At 43.3% G+C, this 17,592-nt stretch overlaps 1 protein-coding gene and 1 non-coding gene across 3 annotated transcripts; one reads left to right on the top strand and one right to left on the bottom strand.

Annotated features, from left to right (window-relative positions):
• Positions 1–567: 567 nt before the first annotated feature.
• LOC106585894 (aftiphilin) lies at positions 568–16,083 on the bottom strand. 2 transcript variants are annotated; one of them, XM_014172621.3, is made up of 10 exons: positions 15,904–16,083; positions 12,354–14,232; positions 11,471–11,634; positions 10,933–11,062; positions 10,562–10,618; positions 10,111–10,242; positions 6,515–6,575; positions 5,590–5,673; positions 4,719–4,842; positions 568–2,387 (listed from the first exon to the last, which is right to left on the bottom strand). In XM_014172621.3, exons 1-10 carry the CDS (start codon positions 15,918–15,920, stop codon positions 2,234–2,236), a joined length of 2,802 nt encoding a protein of 933 aa, XP_014028096.2. In that variant the 5' UTR covers positions 15,921–16,083; the 3' UTR covers positions 568–2,233. The 2 variants fall into 2 exon arrangements, with proteins under 2 accessions (XP_014028096.2, XP_014028106.2); XM_014172631.3 differs by lacking the exon at positions 5,590–5,673.
• On the top strand, positions 2,771–2,843 carry trnar-ccu (transfer RNA arginine (anticodon CCU)). The gene has a single exon. It is a non-coding gene; the product is annotated as a tRNA-Arg (tRNA).
• Positions 16,084–17,592: the final 1,509 nt, after the last annotated feature.

Consider the following 17,592-nt stretch of genomic DNA (forward strand, 5'->3'; position numbering starts at 1 on the left):
TCCTCCACATCAAACCGGATTGAACCGATGTGGGACCCAAGTCGCTTTGACGGACCTTTTTGATTTCTTTAATATACTTGCCATCACCCCAGGTGGTCAGCATTGCCGGTCAAAGTTCAGAAACTAAGCTGCCTGCCTCAAGGTACATACCTAATCACCTGTCTATGCTTACTCTTACTTGCATGTCTTCTGTACACAGGTTATGGACTATTTTGGGCAGTCCTTGGACCCCTAGACATTCCAAGCATTGGATTTTCAGTAGTCTGGCTAACTACGTCTAAAACAAGCTGGCTGGAGTCCTGGCCCCAAGTCCAGTGTGTCGTGTTCTCTTCGTAAGACCACACTGCTACCCATACTTTCCCTTTCAGATCTGTGACCAAGCCCAATGGCTATGAATTAAAACCGTATATGAAAATGGTTTCTCTAGGCCTGGTTTTAAATGAGGCCCACTTAATGGAGAAGAGTTTTAGGGAATTAATAAATATAAAATGCACAAGAGAAGTTTGTATGAATTCATTGTTCATTCATTCCTTGTGGAGAAATAATGAAGCATGAAGGACCACTGAGCACTTTCTCTTAAATTATTTTAATTTCTTGTGTACACTAAAAGTAAATTTACACACTTAAAGTCTGAAAAGAACCCGGACATGCATGTTAACCTTTTCACAGGCTCTTCAAGTCATTCATTTTTTCCATAGGAATTTTCCCCATACATTTTACAGTCCATAGTACACAGTCTAAAGCCACAGTGAACTATGATTACATCCATTTTATCTTTACAATGTGCAAAATCCTCCTGGGAACAGGTTGACAGTGGTATAACAAAAGAAAATTGGTAAATGTCAGCAAAACAAACAAAAAAAACTTCATAAGTGTATAACCAGACACATGGAAGCAGAAATTGGTCCCTTATTCCCTTGTAATGTAGGCTGACCTTCACTCAGACCAGCTATACTGATATAACGATTGAAATTATATGAATGACTATCTGTCAGTGGTTTAAACCATGATTCCCCTCTTTTTACCACCCGTCCACAAAACAGAATAAAGCTCCAAGAATAGAATTCAACACAAAACGCAGTCGTCTGTGACATAGCGCCATTTTCATGGCTGTTGGACTACACCAATGGGAGACATAATAAAAACTGGCTACAGTTAAATCGCTTAACGAATGAGCATACATTAACAGCGCAGTTTTAGCCATGGGTTAAGAATCAAATCTAGGCCTTGTGTAAAAGGACAAAAAAAAAAGGACATTAACACAAGGGGGAAAAAAAACATTCAGCTGGATTTCGCAGGCAGTGTGGTTTCAAGTCACACACACACACGTGTGTGTGTGTGTGTGTGTGTGTGTGTATATATATATATATACATACATACATACACACACACACTAAGTGTACAAAACATTAGGACTACCTGCTCTTTCCATGACAGACTGACCAGGTGAATACAAGTGAAAGCTATGATCCCTTATTGATGTCACTTGTTAAATCCACTTCCATCAGTGTAGATGAAATGTTAAAGAAGGATTTTTAAGCCTGGAGACAATTGAGACATGGATTGTGTATATGGGTGCCAGTCAACTTGACAACTGTGGGATGCATTGGGCCAGCATCCCTGTGGAACGCTTTCGACACCTTGTAGAGTCCATAACCCGATGAATTGAGGCTGTTCTGAGGGCAAAAGGAGGTGCAACTCAATATTAGGAAAGTGTTCCTAATGGTTTCTACACTCAGTGTATATCCCACTTCACTTTATTCAAGCCTCGCTTTGAAGAGGTTCAACCAGTGTTTCATTTCCTCACAAAGACAAACATTGACACACGCCCACCACAATGAGAAACGTAAAAGCCACCTTCGAAAACCAACACAATTCGTCCCTGATTATGTACACATTGATTCTCCTATCATAAACAAGCGGCCTCTCTCTAGGACCTTGATCTAGAAGTTAAACTGCTTTAATATGTTCTCTTGCTCTGCTATTGACAAAGCTTCGCTTTACAGGCTTAGCCTAGTCCAGGTCTGACTAAACATTCTCCATTCACAAGGACAAGTCGGTAAATGCTTCACTTAATTAAAAAGATTAAAACTGAAAAGAACAAATAAAAAGGGAGAAAATGACAAAAGGATGATGGCATGGAAGCAAAAAAGGATAACTTCATGATATAGTGATAGAATGACAGACAGTGATGAGGAGGAGAAGAGGAGGGCATTGATGGTGTTCGGGCGGATCAGTCGAGTGTGGGGTCAGGGTCAGAGGAGCAGCCCAGGGGGGTCAGCGTGGTGGGGAACATCAGCACCTTGGCCTGCATGAAGGACAGGTCTGGTAGCCCTGCAATCACCTTCAACGTCTCCTCACTTAGGTTCTCCTCTTTCCGGGGCTTTCTGCAGAGTCAGAGAGGAGAGGGACACCATTTTTATTGGAGAACACACACACACACAATGTATCCCAAATAGCACCATATTCCCTTTGTGGTGCATTACTTTTGACCAAGGTGCAAATGGAATAGGAACACATTCCTTCATCCTTCCCCCTTCACTAAATGAATGAGCCACAGTCAGATTCTAATGGTCTTCGCCTCTTTCTCATGTGTCTTTCCTCACCTTCTCAAGACGCATTGGAGAAGGTCAGAGGGGAGAAAAAGGGAACACGAGGAATCAAGGAAAGAGAATTGAGAAAGCCAAGATGTAGCAAGCTCTCTATGGCTGCTACTACAGATGTGTTTGTCTAGCCCTCATATGCATCATGTCTGCATACTTATGCACGCACCCCAGTGGCCTAATGGATAAGGCACTGGCCTCCTATGCCAGGGATTGTGGGTTCGAGTCCCATCTGGGGTGGACTATTTTTAGCGCTCCTGAGTGGCGCAGCGGTCTAAGGCACTGCATCTCAGTACAAGAGGCATCATTACAGTCCCTGGTTCGAATCCAGGCTGTATCACATCCGGCCTTGATTGGGAGTCCCATAGGGCGGCGCACAATAGGCCCAGTGTCGCCCGGGTTTTGGCTGACATTGTAAATAAGAATTTGTTCTTAACTGACTTGCCTAGTTCAATAAAGGGTAAATTAAAAATGAAATTAAAACAAATTAAATGTAAGGGCTTCCGACAGTGACGTTAGAAAATCTGTCTCCATCTAGTAGACCAACTGTTTCAAAGGGTCCCCACTAGATGGTTCAATTAAAGCCATTCCAGCCATGCATGTCTATAAATACCAGGGTTGTGTCTGTTCACCATTTAACTAACTTTTGACTTAAAAGTATTAGCTCTAACTAATGGCAAATATATTAATGTTATCCTCTTTATAGCATCATTGCTTACCCAATTACTGCACACTGATCTGGTACTCCCTGTATATATCTCCATTCTATTCCTTGTGTTACTACTTTCTTTTTTAAACTCTGCATTGTTGGGAATGGCACGTAAGCAAGCATTTCACTGTAAAGTCTACACCAGTTGTATTCGGCGCATGTGACAAATAAAACTTGATTTAATGTTTGGGAGTGAGATGATGGTTGTGTTAGATTTGTATTGTTTTGCTATTCTCATCTCCAAGGGGGTGCAATTGACTCTGGTCACATCCCAAATGGCACCCTATTCCCTTTATAGTGCACTACTTTTGGTGAAAGGTAGTGCACTATAAAGGGAATAGGGTGCCATTTATAATATATGCCATTTAGCAGACGTTTTGATCCAAAGCGACTTAGTCATGCATACAGGCATGTGCTCAGATAGCGGTCTACCTGTGCCTGATCACCTGCCCCCCCTTTTCCCTCCCACTCGCCAATTGCCCTTTTATTTCGTTTTTGAACCCACCGCACCAAGTCGTCAAGTTCGCCACCCCGTTTTAGGACTATAATTTCCTCCTCATATTGTACAAATGTATCTCCATTCACCTAGTCCTAAGCTATTGATGGATTCAAGACAAGGTCATTTTTATTGATCTCTGATGCTCAGTTTAGTAGCCTGTCAATTTAATAATTTGTGCGATATGTAAAAAAGACTGCCACCAGCCATCTAAAATTATGTAGAATTGCATGAAATGTGTTTATAAAAAAGGCACATCATCTCTCAGACCCTAGTCTACTAAAAATGGTCCCCATGTGTGCAACTTCTGTAAGCGCCTCTACTGCTCTATGCCACTACGTAAATACAATGATACGCAGGCAATACTTTATCATAAAAAAGGCTAAAAAATATATATAATGCGCTCTGGTACCTCAGAGGTCCCAGGTCACCCCCCGCACTCACTTTTTGTTCCGGCACCTCCTAATTTACAAATTAAGCACTGAACACACAGGTAGTCTAGATTCTAACTAAACACCATATACTAAAATATCCACACAAGCCACTAGCCAGCCAGCCATTTATCATGAGTTAGAAGATTATGAATATTAGGCTATATTATGAAGTTATTAAGAGTATTGAAGTTAAATCACAATGAGTAAAATAATAATTGAGCTACCTAACTAGCAGATTTACACCAGTCATCAACGTTCAGCTGATAGCCCATACTCTTTTCCCTATGTCAATCATGTCTTTAGGAGGCACTGTAAGTAGCTTGCGTAAAAATGTGTGCTACAGAGGCAGTTAGTATGTTATGAATTTCAAGATATGATTTATGAAAGTAGATTTTTTTTTTAAGGGGGGGGGGGGGGGGGGTTCATTTCAAGCACCTTCCCCCCGAATTTTTTTTGAGGTGCAGAAATAGACCAACCTGGTAGAGGTGCTGGTCTTCTCCATAGTAGACATAAGGCGGGCAAAGGCGTCAGCCACACGGGTCCCAGAGCCACTGGAGTCCAGTTTAGCGGTGGTTAGCTCATACAGCTCCGGGTCCACACCTAACCACACAAACACATTATATTGGATATGTCCCAAATGGCAGCCTATCCCCTATATAGTGCACTACTTTGGTCAAAAGTTGTACACTATATAGGGAATAGGGAGCTACACGGTCTACTATTCCACTCAGTACAAGGGAGGGGGGTGCACTTTATTAAACTTCAGTGTAGCCAATTCCCAAATATTTTGGTAGATATTCTGATTCAGGGTTTGATTCAATTGGTAATATTAACACACAGACAAAATAAAACCTTGATTTAGTGAGGTCAGTATCTTAGCAAAGACCAGAAGAAATCTAAAACAAATAGTAGAAGAGAAAACTGAGTACGGCAGAGGCTCTTTCATAATCATCATTCCTCGCATCATCCTTCAGTCCTCGCCTCTTTCCCAAAACTCATTGGGGAAGATCCAAGCTTCCTCCTCTCTGACCTCCCCCAGTGCATTTTGACAGAGGTAAGAGGACACAAGGAATCGGGGAAAGGCCTTATCCCAAATGGACTCCTAGACCTCTACACCCTGTGTACCTGTGAAGATCCCTGAGGATTCAATCGGTGTAAGCCATATATGATAGTAGGTCAACCTTGCCTTATGATTAGATAGGTGGAATTAACACTGTATTGTTTTTCCCCTATCCAATCCTCTCCGGTCTCTGCATAGGGTGTAGAGGCAAACGGTCAATTTGGGATTCAGACAAGTTTATGAAAAAAGAATCTGGCAGTCAGGGGGTTGGAGTTTCCTGTGCTGACCTGGGATGGAGGTGGAGCTGCTAGGGCCAGAGTCCTCCACGGGCCCAAAGAAATCGAGGTTGAGCAGAGACGAGCCTCCGCTCGCTTGACATTCAACATAGCGGACAGGCAGACCGAGGCGGCAGTGGGTTATAACACAGAGAAGAAGTCAGGAAAGAGACGCACTTAAAAAGACATGCAGCTGAGCTGGTCATTATTATTAGTTACAAAGAAAGCACAGGGGTCGTGTTCAGTAGGCGCGAAAGGTTTGAAAACATTTTGCAACTGAAAAATATGAAACTCCAGGAGTTTCTTAAATTCAGGTAGTCCCCCCGTTTTATTCCATTTGATGCCTAATGAACATGACCCAGGGCAAGCTAACTGACGTAGCTGTGTTAATGAGAAAATGCTGTGAGATTCTATCTAGAGGTTAATGAAAAATCTGCATTGACATTTTGAAGCATGAATGGCCATCATGGCTTTGTAGCATGAACCGTGCAGAACAAATTATTTTGCAATTTACCTAAATGATTTGTTGCTAACAACAAAAGGCATAAGGAGAAGATTTGATGAGATAAATATATTTTATGCATGTGGATATGACAACTGAAATCAGAAATGGTCCAATATGGCAATGAAATACACAAAAACTTGGAGCATGTGGATAAGAATTGGCTGTAATCTTATACTATAGTCTTTAAAACAAAATTCACGTAACTCTGTGTAAAACTATAACATGTAATGACCAATGGTTGATGAAGTAAACATAAAATGATGTTGTCCAATGGAAGTTAATGGAAGACATCAGGCAAAAAGAGGTCTAGGCTGCTTGTGTGTTTGGACAAAACAGATGGAGTGGTGGAAAAAAGGAATAGGCTAGCTCTAGATAGAGCCAATGGGGACAATGGTTCATTATCTCAGCAGGTGGTTTGGGGGAGGGACCTACCGTCCAGGGGGTTAGTAAGGCCACTGCTGCTCCAGTCAAACTGGACGGGCGGGAGCACTTCCTGGTGAGGAGGAACAAACAAGCTCAGAAGAGGGTGGTGACACTCAGTAAAAGTGAACAGCTTTGTCAACAGGTGATTTGCCTATGCAGGTGGTCAGGAAGCCTGCTAATGGTCTGCTTCTACCACAGGAGGTTAGTGGCAACTTAATTAGGGAGGACGGGCTCGAGGAATCAGTGGAACGGTATCAAATACATCAAACACTTGGTACATCAAACACTTGGCCTTCCATTCACTCTGTTCCAGTCATTAATATGAGCCATCCTTCCCTCAGCAGCCTCCACTTGCTTCTACCCTTATAACAACTCAGCAGTCTAAGGTTGAGTTCCTACCAGACTACATTGCGGACCAATGCCATATCTTACAACGCCTGGATAGGTATTTAACAAATCAGCTTACCAATTCATGGGCACGTTTCTCTGCCAAGGCGTTGCTGACGCTTGCCAAATATTACAATGCCTGGATAGGTATTTTATGTATCAGCTAACCAACATCATATGTTATAGCAATCTGTCAGTCGATGACACAGTCGAAGATGTGGCACCCAACCATTGGATGATGCATGTAACGTCCCAGCAGGGGAACGCAACCCATGACAGAGCCATCTGATGCCCGGCTGCACAGTCGATGACGTGGCACGCTACCATTGGTTGATGCAATGCCTGTGCATCTTGTGAGGCAGGAACTCAACCTTAGTATTCTCTAGCCCAGTGGTTCCCAAACTTTTTATAGTCCCGTACCCCTTCAAAACATTCAACCTCCAGCTGCGTACCCCCTCTAGCACCAGGGTCAGCGCACTCTCAAATGTTTTTTTTTGCCATCATTGTAAGCCTGCAACACACACTATATGATACATTTATTAAACATAAGAATGAGTGTTTTTGTGTCACAACCCGGCTTGTGGGAAGTGACAAAGAGCTCTTCTAGAACCAGGGCACAAATAATAATAATCAATAATTTTGCTCTTTATTTAGCCATCTTACATAAACCTTGTTTGTTCATCATAAATGGTGAATAACTCACCACAGGTTAAAAAGAAAGGGTGTGCTTGAAAGGATGCACATAACGCTGCAATGCTGTATTGGAGAGAGTCAGTCTTAAATCATTTTCCACACACAGTCTGTGCCTGTATTTAGAATCCACTCTCACATAGATACGTGGTTGCAAGGGACATCACTGTCTTAACAGCGCGATTTTCCAAGGCCGGATACTCTGAGCGCAGCCCTATCCAGAAATCTGGCAGTGGCTTCTGATTCAATTACATGCAACCGCTTGTTGCAATTTCGATGAAGCTCTCTTGTTCAGATATCGGTAAGTGTACTGGAGGCAGGGCATGAACAGGATAACGAATCCAGTTGTTTGTGTTGTCCGTTTCGGGAAAATACCTGCGTAATTGCGCACTCAGCTCACTCAGGTAAACTATTTCACATTTGACATTGTCCGTAAGCTTGAGTTCATTTGCACACAAACAATCATGGAAGGACCTGTGTGATGTCCTTGTTAATGCAGACAGAAAAGAGCTCCAACTTCTTAATCATAGCCTCAATTATGTCCCGCACATTGAATATAGTTGCGGAAGATCCCTGTAATCCTAGATTCAGATCATTCAGGTGAGAAAAAACATCACCCAGATAGGCCAGTCGTGTGGGAAACTCGTCATCATGCAAGCGGTCAGACAAGTGAAAATTATGGTCAGTAAAGAAAACTTTAAGCTCATCTCTCAATTCAAAAAACATGTCTATACTTTGCCCCTTGATAACCAGCGCACTTCTGTACATTGTAAAAGCGTTACATGGTCGCTGCCCATATCACTGCATAATGTAGAAAATACACAAGTTCAGGGGCCTTGTTTTAACAAAGTTAACCATTTTCACTGTACTGTCCAAAACGTCTTTCAAGCTGTCAGGCATTCCCTTGGCAGCAAGAGCCTCTCGGTGGATGCTGCAGTGTACCCAAGTGGCGTCGGGAGCAACTGCTTGCACGCGCATTACCACTCCACTATGTCTCCCTGTCATGGCTTTTGTGCCATCAGTACAGATACCAACACATCTTGACCACCAAAGTCCATTTGATGTCACAAAGCTGTCCAGTACTTAAAAAATATCCTCTCATATTGTCTTGGTTTGCAGAAGAGGATGTCTTCCTTAATTGACCCCCCATAAACGTAACGGATATATACCAGGAGCTGTGCCAGGCCCATCACGTCTTTTGACACATCCAGCTGTAACGCATATAATTCACTGGCTTGTATGCGAAGCAGTAATTGTTTCAAAACATCCCCTGCCATGTCACTGATGTGTCGTGAAACAGTGTTATTTGAAGGAATTGTCTGTGAAGTTTTTTTGGCCTATTGTCCCAGCCATATCCACGGCAGCAGGAAGAATGAAGTCCTCCACAATAGTATGGGGCTTGCCTGTCCTAGCCACTCGGTAGCACACCATATAAGACGCTTCTAGCCCCTTCTTATTAATGTTATCTGTTGCTTTTATACATGTCTTACTACTCGAAAGTCGTCTTTATTCTCACTCAAAAAAATCCCGTGGCTTATTTTTCAAATTGTCATGTTTAGTTTCTAAATGTCTGTGCAAGAGTGAAGGTTTCTCGCGAGAGAGTAACAGAATGTGATTGGATGTTAATTATTTGACTGGGCTACCTGTATTTGACATTGTGTTGTTATTTCGCTGAACACTAGATGGTTTAATTTTATTTGTGGCAGTGAAACGAGGCTACTCAGACGGAGAAAAAATAAATAAATAAATCACTCAAATGTATAGCCCCGTTGGAAAATATAAATGTACTGTTTGAAAATGTGAAGAATAAAAATAAAAAAAAGTTGCACATTTTTATTTGGCGTAGCCCCGACGGCATTGCACGTACCCAAGTTTGGGAATACCTGCCCTAGCATAATAATTTATCCAACTTGTTTGAAAAGCACCTCAGGTTGTACATTAAACCAATTACTGTAGAACACATAAAAACACACACTCTACATTCATTGTATACAGTTGTGACAATTGGCCTTACAGCCAATACAGCAGCGGAGGCTGGTGGGAGGAGCTATAGGAGGACGGGCTCATTGTAAAGGCTGAAATGGAATAAGGGAACAGAGTCAAACATGTGGATCCATATGTTTGACACGGTTCCATTTATGCCATTCCAGTCATTACAATGAGCCCGTTCTCATATAGCTCCTCCCACCAGCCTCCTCTGCAATACAGTATATACCACCAGGGGTCTCCAACCCTGTTCCTGGAGAGCAACCCTCCTCTAGGTTTTCGCTCCAACCCCAGTTGTAACTAACCTGGTTCTGCTGATCAACCAACTAATTATTAGAATCAGGTGTGCTAGATTAGGGTTGAAAAGCTACAGGATGGTAGCTCTCCAGGATCAGGGTTGGAGAGCCCTGGTATATACTCATATGACTACTGATGAGAAGAAATGCATCTAAAAAGGCCTGAAAAATCACAAAACATAAAAGATCTAAATTCCAAACATTGTGCCCCAAAAGGACCATAGTGATTCAATGTAGGAGTCCAACCTGGGCTGTGTCTGGTAGACTAGTGCTTATGATCTCTGCTGGGGCCACTGGAGGTACTTGTTGTGCTATGGACGTGATCATCTCTGCCGCTGATATGGGTTTTACTGGCTCTTTGGTGGGTTCCAGCATGCCCTAGGTAACAGAGAGGCAGGGTTACATCCTAAACGTACTAAATAATGGTATGTGTATAGGGTTGAACAATTCTGGTTAAAACCTGGGAATTTTGGGAAGGTTCCCAGAATGTTGCAACCATACATTTGTAGGACGTGTCAGTAAAAAACATTTTGCAACCAGTTGACAAAAATGTCACCAGAAAATGTTTTATTTTATAATCCCTGAGTTCATTTGTCTCTTGGTCCGTTTCCTCGAGAAGGGCAAAAACAATTGAGGGAGCGAGTGGGTGGTTTGAAGGGGGAGATGAATACATCCTTGCAGCGTATAGTTAACTCACCAGGCTGGCAGCATACATGGGAACTATCACTGGCTGCTTCTTCTGACCTGTGAACAGCTATGGGGAAACACAGAACACATTTCACAATCATTCCTCCTCTCTCTGCTGCAAATAGTCTTACAAACAGCCTTTTTCCATTTGACAGACGAAAAGTCAAAACATTCTCGCAATACATCTGAAATACAATCACAGTTAGTGTTTTTTTTCACAGAGCCATTAATAAAAAAAGACAAGGTCACAGAAAGGGGGAGAATGGCATGTCCCAAATGGCACCCTATGTGCTCTGGTCAAAAGTAGTGCACTATATAGGGAATAGGGTGGCATTTGGGATACAGTCAATGTGATGACTTCTGACTGGCCGCAGAACTCACAATGTTTCTAATGTCGATGCCCAGGGAGCAGAGTAGTGTCTTGTTGCTGTGCGAGCCGCCCCACTGGTGCCGCAGGCCAAATGCCTCGTGGATGTCCAGCAGTTGCCTCCACAACACGTCCCCCCCGGCCCTGTAGCAACGGACACCGATGACAAAGCAGGAACGTTAAAAGAAAATGCGTCACAGTAGTACGCAAATATTCTTGACTGCATAGTATACAGACACAGTAACAGTATATTTCTGTTGTATAAAAAAGAGAGCAAACCAGTCTTTCTGTGTATTGATGAGATTGTGTGTAGTTATGGGATATTAGGGTTGAGACAAAACTAGCATCCCGATACTCGTTAGTATCATGGCAAGGAAACAAAACACGAAGCGGTTTAATTGCTTTAGGAAAACAGCCCTAATGTTGGAAACAAACGTCATTATGTTGTCATCCAGTCACATTTGTTTATTTTCCAAGCCATAGTACACAATATTTTCCATACAATACTGATATCGTCCCACCCCTAATTAAAAAGGGAGGTATTTCTCTCACCCATTGTCTGGCACACCACTCATAATTTCATGCTCTTCCTGCTGTAACCTCGCAGGAGGCTCCAGCAGGGTTTTGAGGGGGACCACCTCCACCCTCACCTGCGGAGCAGGTGCGTCGGGGAAAATTTCCAGAAAAAGCTTCTCCAGCCGACTGCACAGCACCGCCTGGTATAACAAACACATGATAACGACCAACATTGTTGAATAAGACTGGTTCAGTGATATAACAAACACGTAATAACAATCAATATTGTTGAATAAGATACAGGTTGAATAAGTCTTCTGTTACCACGTGTGGCAGCTGGCAGTTAGCCTGCATTGCTGGACAGGGGATGCACAATACAATAGACAGCTCAAATATTAATTTCTGTTTCGATAGACAATAAAGCTGTATTCTATTATGTCCAACAATGACTGACACTGATGTGATTCAATCAACACATTTCAAATCTTTAATAAATTGTAGCGCTTGACTCCAATAGCAAGGACAAGGCATTGTTAAATGGTATGTACTTGAAAAGGTGGAATTCCCTGCCTGGTCACATTCCTAAGGGAGGGCAGGTGTACGGCTCTCTACTACTCTAGTGATAAACGTCATGAGAGCGTCAGAATTTCCCTAAAAGTGTCATTGAGCATACTTTTCCTGGATAGTGCAATACAACAACATTCAATAGGGCACCTTCGATTACTGAAAGAGGGGTTTTTAAAACACCACTACTTTCCTGTCAAGTATGCTACATTTCTGAATGCTACAGAGGTGGTTCAGAAACACACTTGCGTGAGGAGTTCTCTTGCCTTTAGCTCAGAGGCGTAATATGTTATTGTGGTGCGCAGGAGAACCGAGTTCAAACCCTGGGTGGTCAAACTCGCACAGAAAAACTTACAGACTGACTGTCTCTTCTACTGATCTGATGGCTGCTGGATGGACGGGCTGCTACAGGTTCACTCTCCTGCCACTCGTCTTCACCCGTTTCCAAAGGAGCATTGGTGGTTGGCTCCTCTCCAAATGCAGCCCAGGAATCGCCTTCCCCTTGACCCTGTTCAGGCTCATCAAAGGCATTCCAACCAGCATCTGCATCAGGGTCCGCACCAACAGGAGCTGAGCTAAAGTCGGCAAAACTGTTGCTGCCGGGAAAATCCGCAAACTTCCCCCCATCTTCATTCTCAATTTCCTTCCCACCACCAATGTGGCTGTTGGGGGCGTCAAATTCACCAAAGTCTTTGTCGTCGTCCACTAGTTCCTGTGTGGGACGTGCAGGTTGTTCCTCTAGTTGCAACTCTGGCTGGTCAAAGTCAGCAAAGCCCTGTCCGCTAAAAGAGCCCACATCCCCGAAGTCTCCAAAGTCACCAAAGTCTTCACCGTCATCGTCCTCCAGCAGTTGGCTGTGGTCGGCAGGTGTGGCCGTCTCCTCTTGGAGCAGCGGCGAGGGCACAGAGCCCGTTGTGCTGATGTCGCCGTACTCCTCAAGGGCATCCGTGGACAGCGGTCGGCCGAAAGACGTTTCAGTCTCCGTTTCTGTTTCGTTTCCGGACCCAGGCTTCTCGTCTGCTTGCTCGCCATTCCCATCTTCATCGTCTGTATCGGGCAAACCCCTGTTTTCACTGACATCTGCCTTCTCTTCTTCCGCCTCCTCTTCCGACTGCTCCAAATCCACACCGTTCTGGGCAACCGGTTCGTCAACATAAAGTGCCTTGGAGACAGAGTCTTCGCCACAAACCACCTCTTGGGTAGAATCCTCACTAACAATCACCTCAGTAGCAGAGTGCTTGTGTGCAAAGTCCGGCTCTACGTTCCTTTGCTCAGAGTTAGCAGTGTCTCTTTGAAAGCCCCCGTCCCCGTTGCTCAAGCCTTCGTCAGTGTATCGAGCCTCAGCAAGGTGCGATAGAGAATCAGAGCCAGCGATGTCGTTGGATCCAGTTGTAATGGGAGTGTCCCTGACGACGTCCCCTGACCTGATTCCCTGCTCTACATTAGAGTGCTCCTGCTGCCTCTGTTGCTGGCAGGCGTCCTCTGCCAGCCGTTCGTCCCGGTTGTGATTGTCCAAGTTCTCGCTGGTGCGGTTTGTCACCTCGCTGGAGTGTCCTTGAACGTCTGCATTAGAAAAAGCAGAGAAATCCGCAAAGTCGTCCTCAGGGCTGCTGGGAGGGCAGTCATCTATACACTCTGTGGTGGTTCCTTTCTTTTTAGAGCGGATCGAATTCTGCAAAGATGTGATTCCCTTTATTTCAAAAGTAGCAAAGCCGTTGGTCAGAACTTCCGGGACCCCACCATTGCAATCGACAGGCTTGTCTACGTTGTCAGTCTGACCCCTCCCAGATATGTCCAGGGAGGTAGAATGATTATTGGCTCGAGTGTGGTCGGCAAGCTTTTTTAACTCCTCCACATTCACAGTTCTCTCTAAAGGACTATCGTACTGGCAGCCTCCCGGCACAATACCATTTGACTTGGAGTTGGAGCGCTTGACCACGGGACCCCTTCCCACGGGACCTGAACTGAGGTTTGACAACCCAACCACCCCTCCATTGTTGAGGAGTTCAGGTGGTGAAGTGGCAGCCAAGGCTGGGGTCTGGTTGAAGGTCGCTGGGGTGTCAAACTCATTGAAGCTGGTGCTGGTCGGAACTCCAGAGAAGCCCCCAAAGTCCCCAAACTCATCATCCTCTTCCTCAGCTCCGTCCTCCATTGGGGGTGGGGAGGAGGAGTACATGCGGATCACGTCCGGCTCCATGGTCCTAAAGCAGTCACAGTACGCCTTGAGGTTACACCTAGAAGGTAAAGACACTAGTCAGTGTGACCAAACAATGAAGGGCATATAAATGCAAGAAATTACACTATTTCCCTCTTAAAAACACATTTCTGAAGGCTAAAAGGTCAGAATTTACAAAACGACAATGTGTTAGCCTAAAGACCTAGAAGCCGTCTCTGGGGGAGTCTAGGATCTAGGCTGTTTTCTTTGTCTGGTGTGTTGCTTCAGCCTTAAACCCAAATTAAATTACCAAGGCTCTCCAGGCTAAGAGTGGACAGATTGTTTTCAAATTGACAGTAATTAAGTGATAATGGCGAAGTGGTGTTGTGATGTAGAAAAGGCCCGAAAGACAATGTTGAGCACTCATTTCTTATGACCTACCTAAATAGTAGCAAATGAGAACTGAAAATGAGCTACCATTTATTTTATCAGTACAAATATTTGTTGTGTTTATCTAAACTGGCCTAATTACTTCAACCAATGAACTTTGTACCCAATTTGTGTTTGCATTGACCTAAGGGTTGTGTGTGTGTGTGTGTGTGTGTAGTATTTGTATATTGACATAGGCCCGTCAAGATATGTAGAATGCCTCCTTTTGAAATATTAGATTTAGAGCATAGGCCTAGGCGTTTTGTGCCTGATCCATTTCTTTGTCCAGCTGTGATCCATTTCCTTGACAATTTTGAATTCATCACTAAACCAGACATAGGGCATAGAAATATTGATGTTCTTTTTGGATGCTCAAGGCTGAACTTGCACAATGCACTCTTAAGCCTACATTGTGCTTTACTCGCATACAGACTAGAGCGCTGAAAGTACAGTTTTGAGTCAAAACATTCATGCAACATGAATCTGTTTATAATAGAACATTGTTAACTAATTGACACATCAGAAACAGGTGTCCTCCAACCCCATGTCTTGTCCAGCTAGTTATTCATTCACCAAATTAGACTCAACAAGCCTAAAACTGACAGGTGATGACAGACCACTATCTAGAAACCTCTGGGAAAGCAAAACAAAGAGAACACGCAACCCTCCCTATGATAATTTGTTGCCGACTACACACAACCTAGCTATTTCACAAAATTTTAGCCGAGCAAAGACAGGTTAGGTAGCTAGCTAGAAACTGAAAGCAAGTTAGTTGCTAGCCAAATAGCTTACGTTAACCAGATAGTTAACTAGCTAGCTGAATAAATCATTTTCATTATACTAACAGTTAAATTACCATACGTGCCATCCAGGCTTAGGCTAGAACGGAAAACAGGCCATGGCTGGCATACACCGTACTCTCCATCAGCTGGGGAGTGCAGGGGGTAGCTAGCTAGCTGGCTGTTAGCCTAGATACGTAGCCTGTGTAGTTAGCTACCACTAGCCAGCACAAATGGCGTAGCTAGCAAGCTAATATCAACAACCTGGTAGCCTATGCGAATGGATAGCTAACTAGCAATAAGCTAAATTATGAAAATATTTGTTCTACATTGATTCGATATGAGGACAGAAGTGACAAAGTAACTAACTAGCTAGGTAGTTATGACGCTAGCTATCTTGCTAATACACTGACATTTGTAGCTAACGTTAACTGTTAGCTATCTATCTATCAAGTTCTTCTCCCGTCTCTCGCTAGCTTGCTTTAGCTAGTCTCATCGTATCCGGGTTGGTTGGCAGTGTACCAATAAACATTTCGGCATACCTTAAGATCTTGACCATTCATTCCCATGGTTCAGATGAAGTGGACACTTGTCAGACTTAAAACAAGACAGCAAAGTGTTTTCGCTCTGACTGAAAAAACTAGGTTGAGTCAGCCGGTTATGATGATCCTACTTTGGCCCCTTCTCTCTCCGAATATTACCCAGCATGCAACAAGAGCTTTTGGTTTTTCCACTGCTTGGGAAGCAGAGCATACCAGAGTACATGTACAAGCGGAGAATAGTCTGCATCCAAATCCATCTGCACTGGCTGTAGTAATACTGAGTAGTCGTAAATGGTGGAAAAAGAACCCAATTGCCATACTCGAGTAAACGTAAAGATACCTTAATAGAAAGTGACTCAAGTAAATTGGGGGCTTCTTTTAGGTCAGTTAGAAGAGTGAGCCATCACTTGGTCTCCCATTCAAGCAGCTGGTTAACTGAGCAACGAAAAGATACTGTACTGCATACTTCTCTTTAGGTCTATAATAATCCTCAATCATTTTAATTTGAAACAATCCACAATCCAAATTTCCCAAATTAACTGATTAATCTATGACACGTGGCTCTTGATTCAAATATTTTAATTGAAAATGTATAGCCACTGAAAGAGCTTCTCAACATACACAGACATTGTCAAGCATCAAGGCGAGGGAATAGAAAATCACCATTCTACTCTTTAATAATAACCTGTGCCCCTGCAATATAATCTACTGGCATAGTTCATTAATTTATTGTAATATGCCATGATTCAAAAGAAACGTAATTTAATTATTGCAGAACTGAAAGGTCACCGTGTAAACATAATACTCCACATAGTTATTAACTATTTCATAACCATTCAATTATTAATTTCCAATCACACTTAAATATTATATCATAATGAAATATGTGGGATGCATACCAGCAAAGCCACTACACAACACAACACTAAACAATACATTAATTGCACTATAACGGTGACAAACAGTGCCCACAAACTGTTAGGCCCTACATAAAGCTGTCCCAACACATTACCAATGCTACACCTGGCTTTCAGTGGAGCCTTGTCTGGCAGCGAAACAGTTCATTCAGCCTCATTTGCTGCCTTTAAAAAAAAAACATACAGTGGCTTGCAAAAGTATTCACCCCCCTTGCAATTTTTCCTATTTTGCTGCCATACAACCTAGAATTAAAATACACTGCTCAAAAAAATAAAGGGAACACTAAAATAACACATCCTAGATCTGAATGAATGAAATAATCTTATTAAATACTTTTTTCTTTACATAGTTGAATGTGCTGTCAACAAAATCACACAAAAATAATCAATGGAAATCCAATTTATCAACCCATGGAGGTCTGGATTTGGAGTCACACTCAAAATTAAAGTGGAAAACCACACTACAGGCTGATCCAACTTTGATGTAATGTCCTTAAAACAAGTCAAAATGAGGCTCAGTAGTGTGTGTGGCCTCCACGTGCCTGTATGACCTCCCTACAACGCCTGGGCATGCTCCTGATGAGGTGGCGGATGGTCTCCTGAGGGATCTCCTCCCAGACCTGGACTAAAGCATCCGCCAACTCCTGGACAGTCTGTGGTGCAACGTGGCATTGGTGGATGGAGCGAGACATGATGTCCCATATGTGCTCAATTGGATTCAGGTCTGGGGAACGGGCGGGCCAGTCCATAGCATCAATGCCTTCCTATTGCA

Source organism: Salmo salar, chromosome 02 (assembly GCF_965601325.2).
Source record: "Salmo salar chromosome 02, fSalSal1, whole genome shotgun sequence".
Lineage (NCBI taxonomy): Eukaryota > Metazoa > Chordata > Actinopteri > Salmoniformes > Salmonidae > Salmo > Salmo salar.

What these genes read in the sequence shown, in the direction of transcription:
- LOC106585894 (XM_014172621.3), bottom strand. An exon ending in GTAGAAGAGACAGTCAGTCT is followed by an intron (nt 11,635 to 12,353) that starts GTAAGTTTTTCT and finishes TTGTTATACCAG; the next exon opens with GCGGTGCTGTGCAGTCGGCT. An exon ending in GTCTACCAGACACAGCCCAG is followed by an intron (nt 6,576 to 10,110) that starts GTTGGACTCCTA and finishes CCTCCTCACCAG; the next exon opens with GAAGTGCTCCCGCCCGTCCA.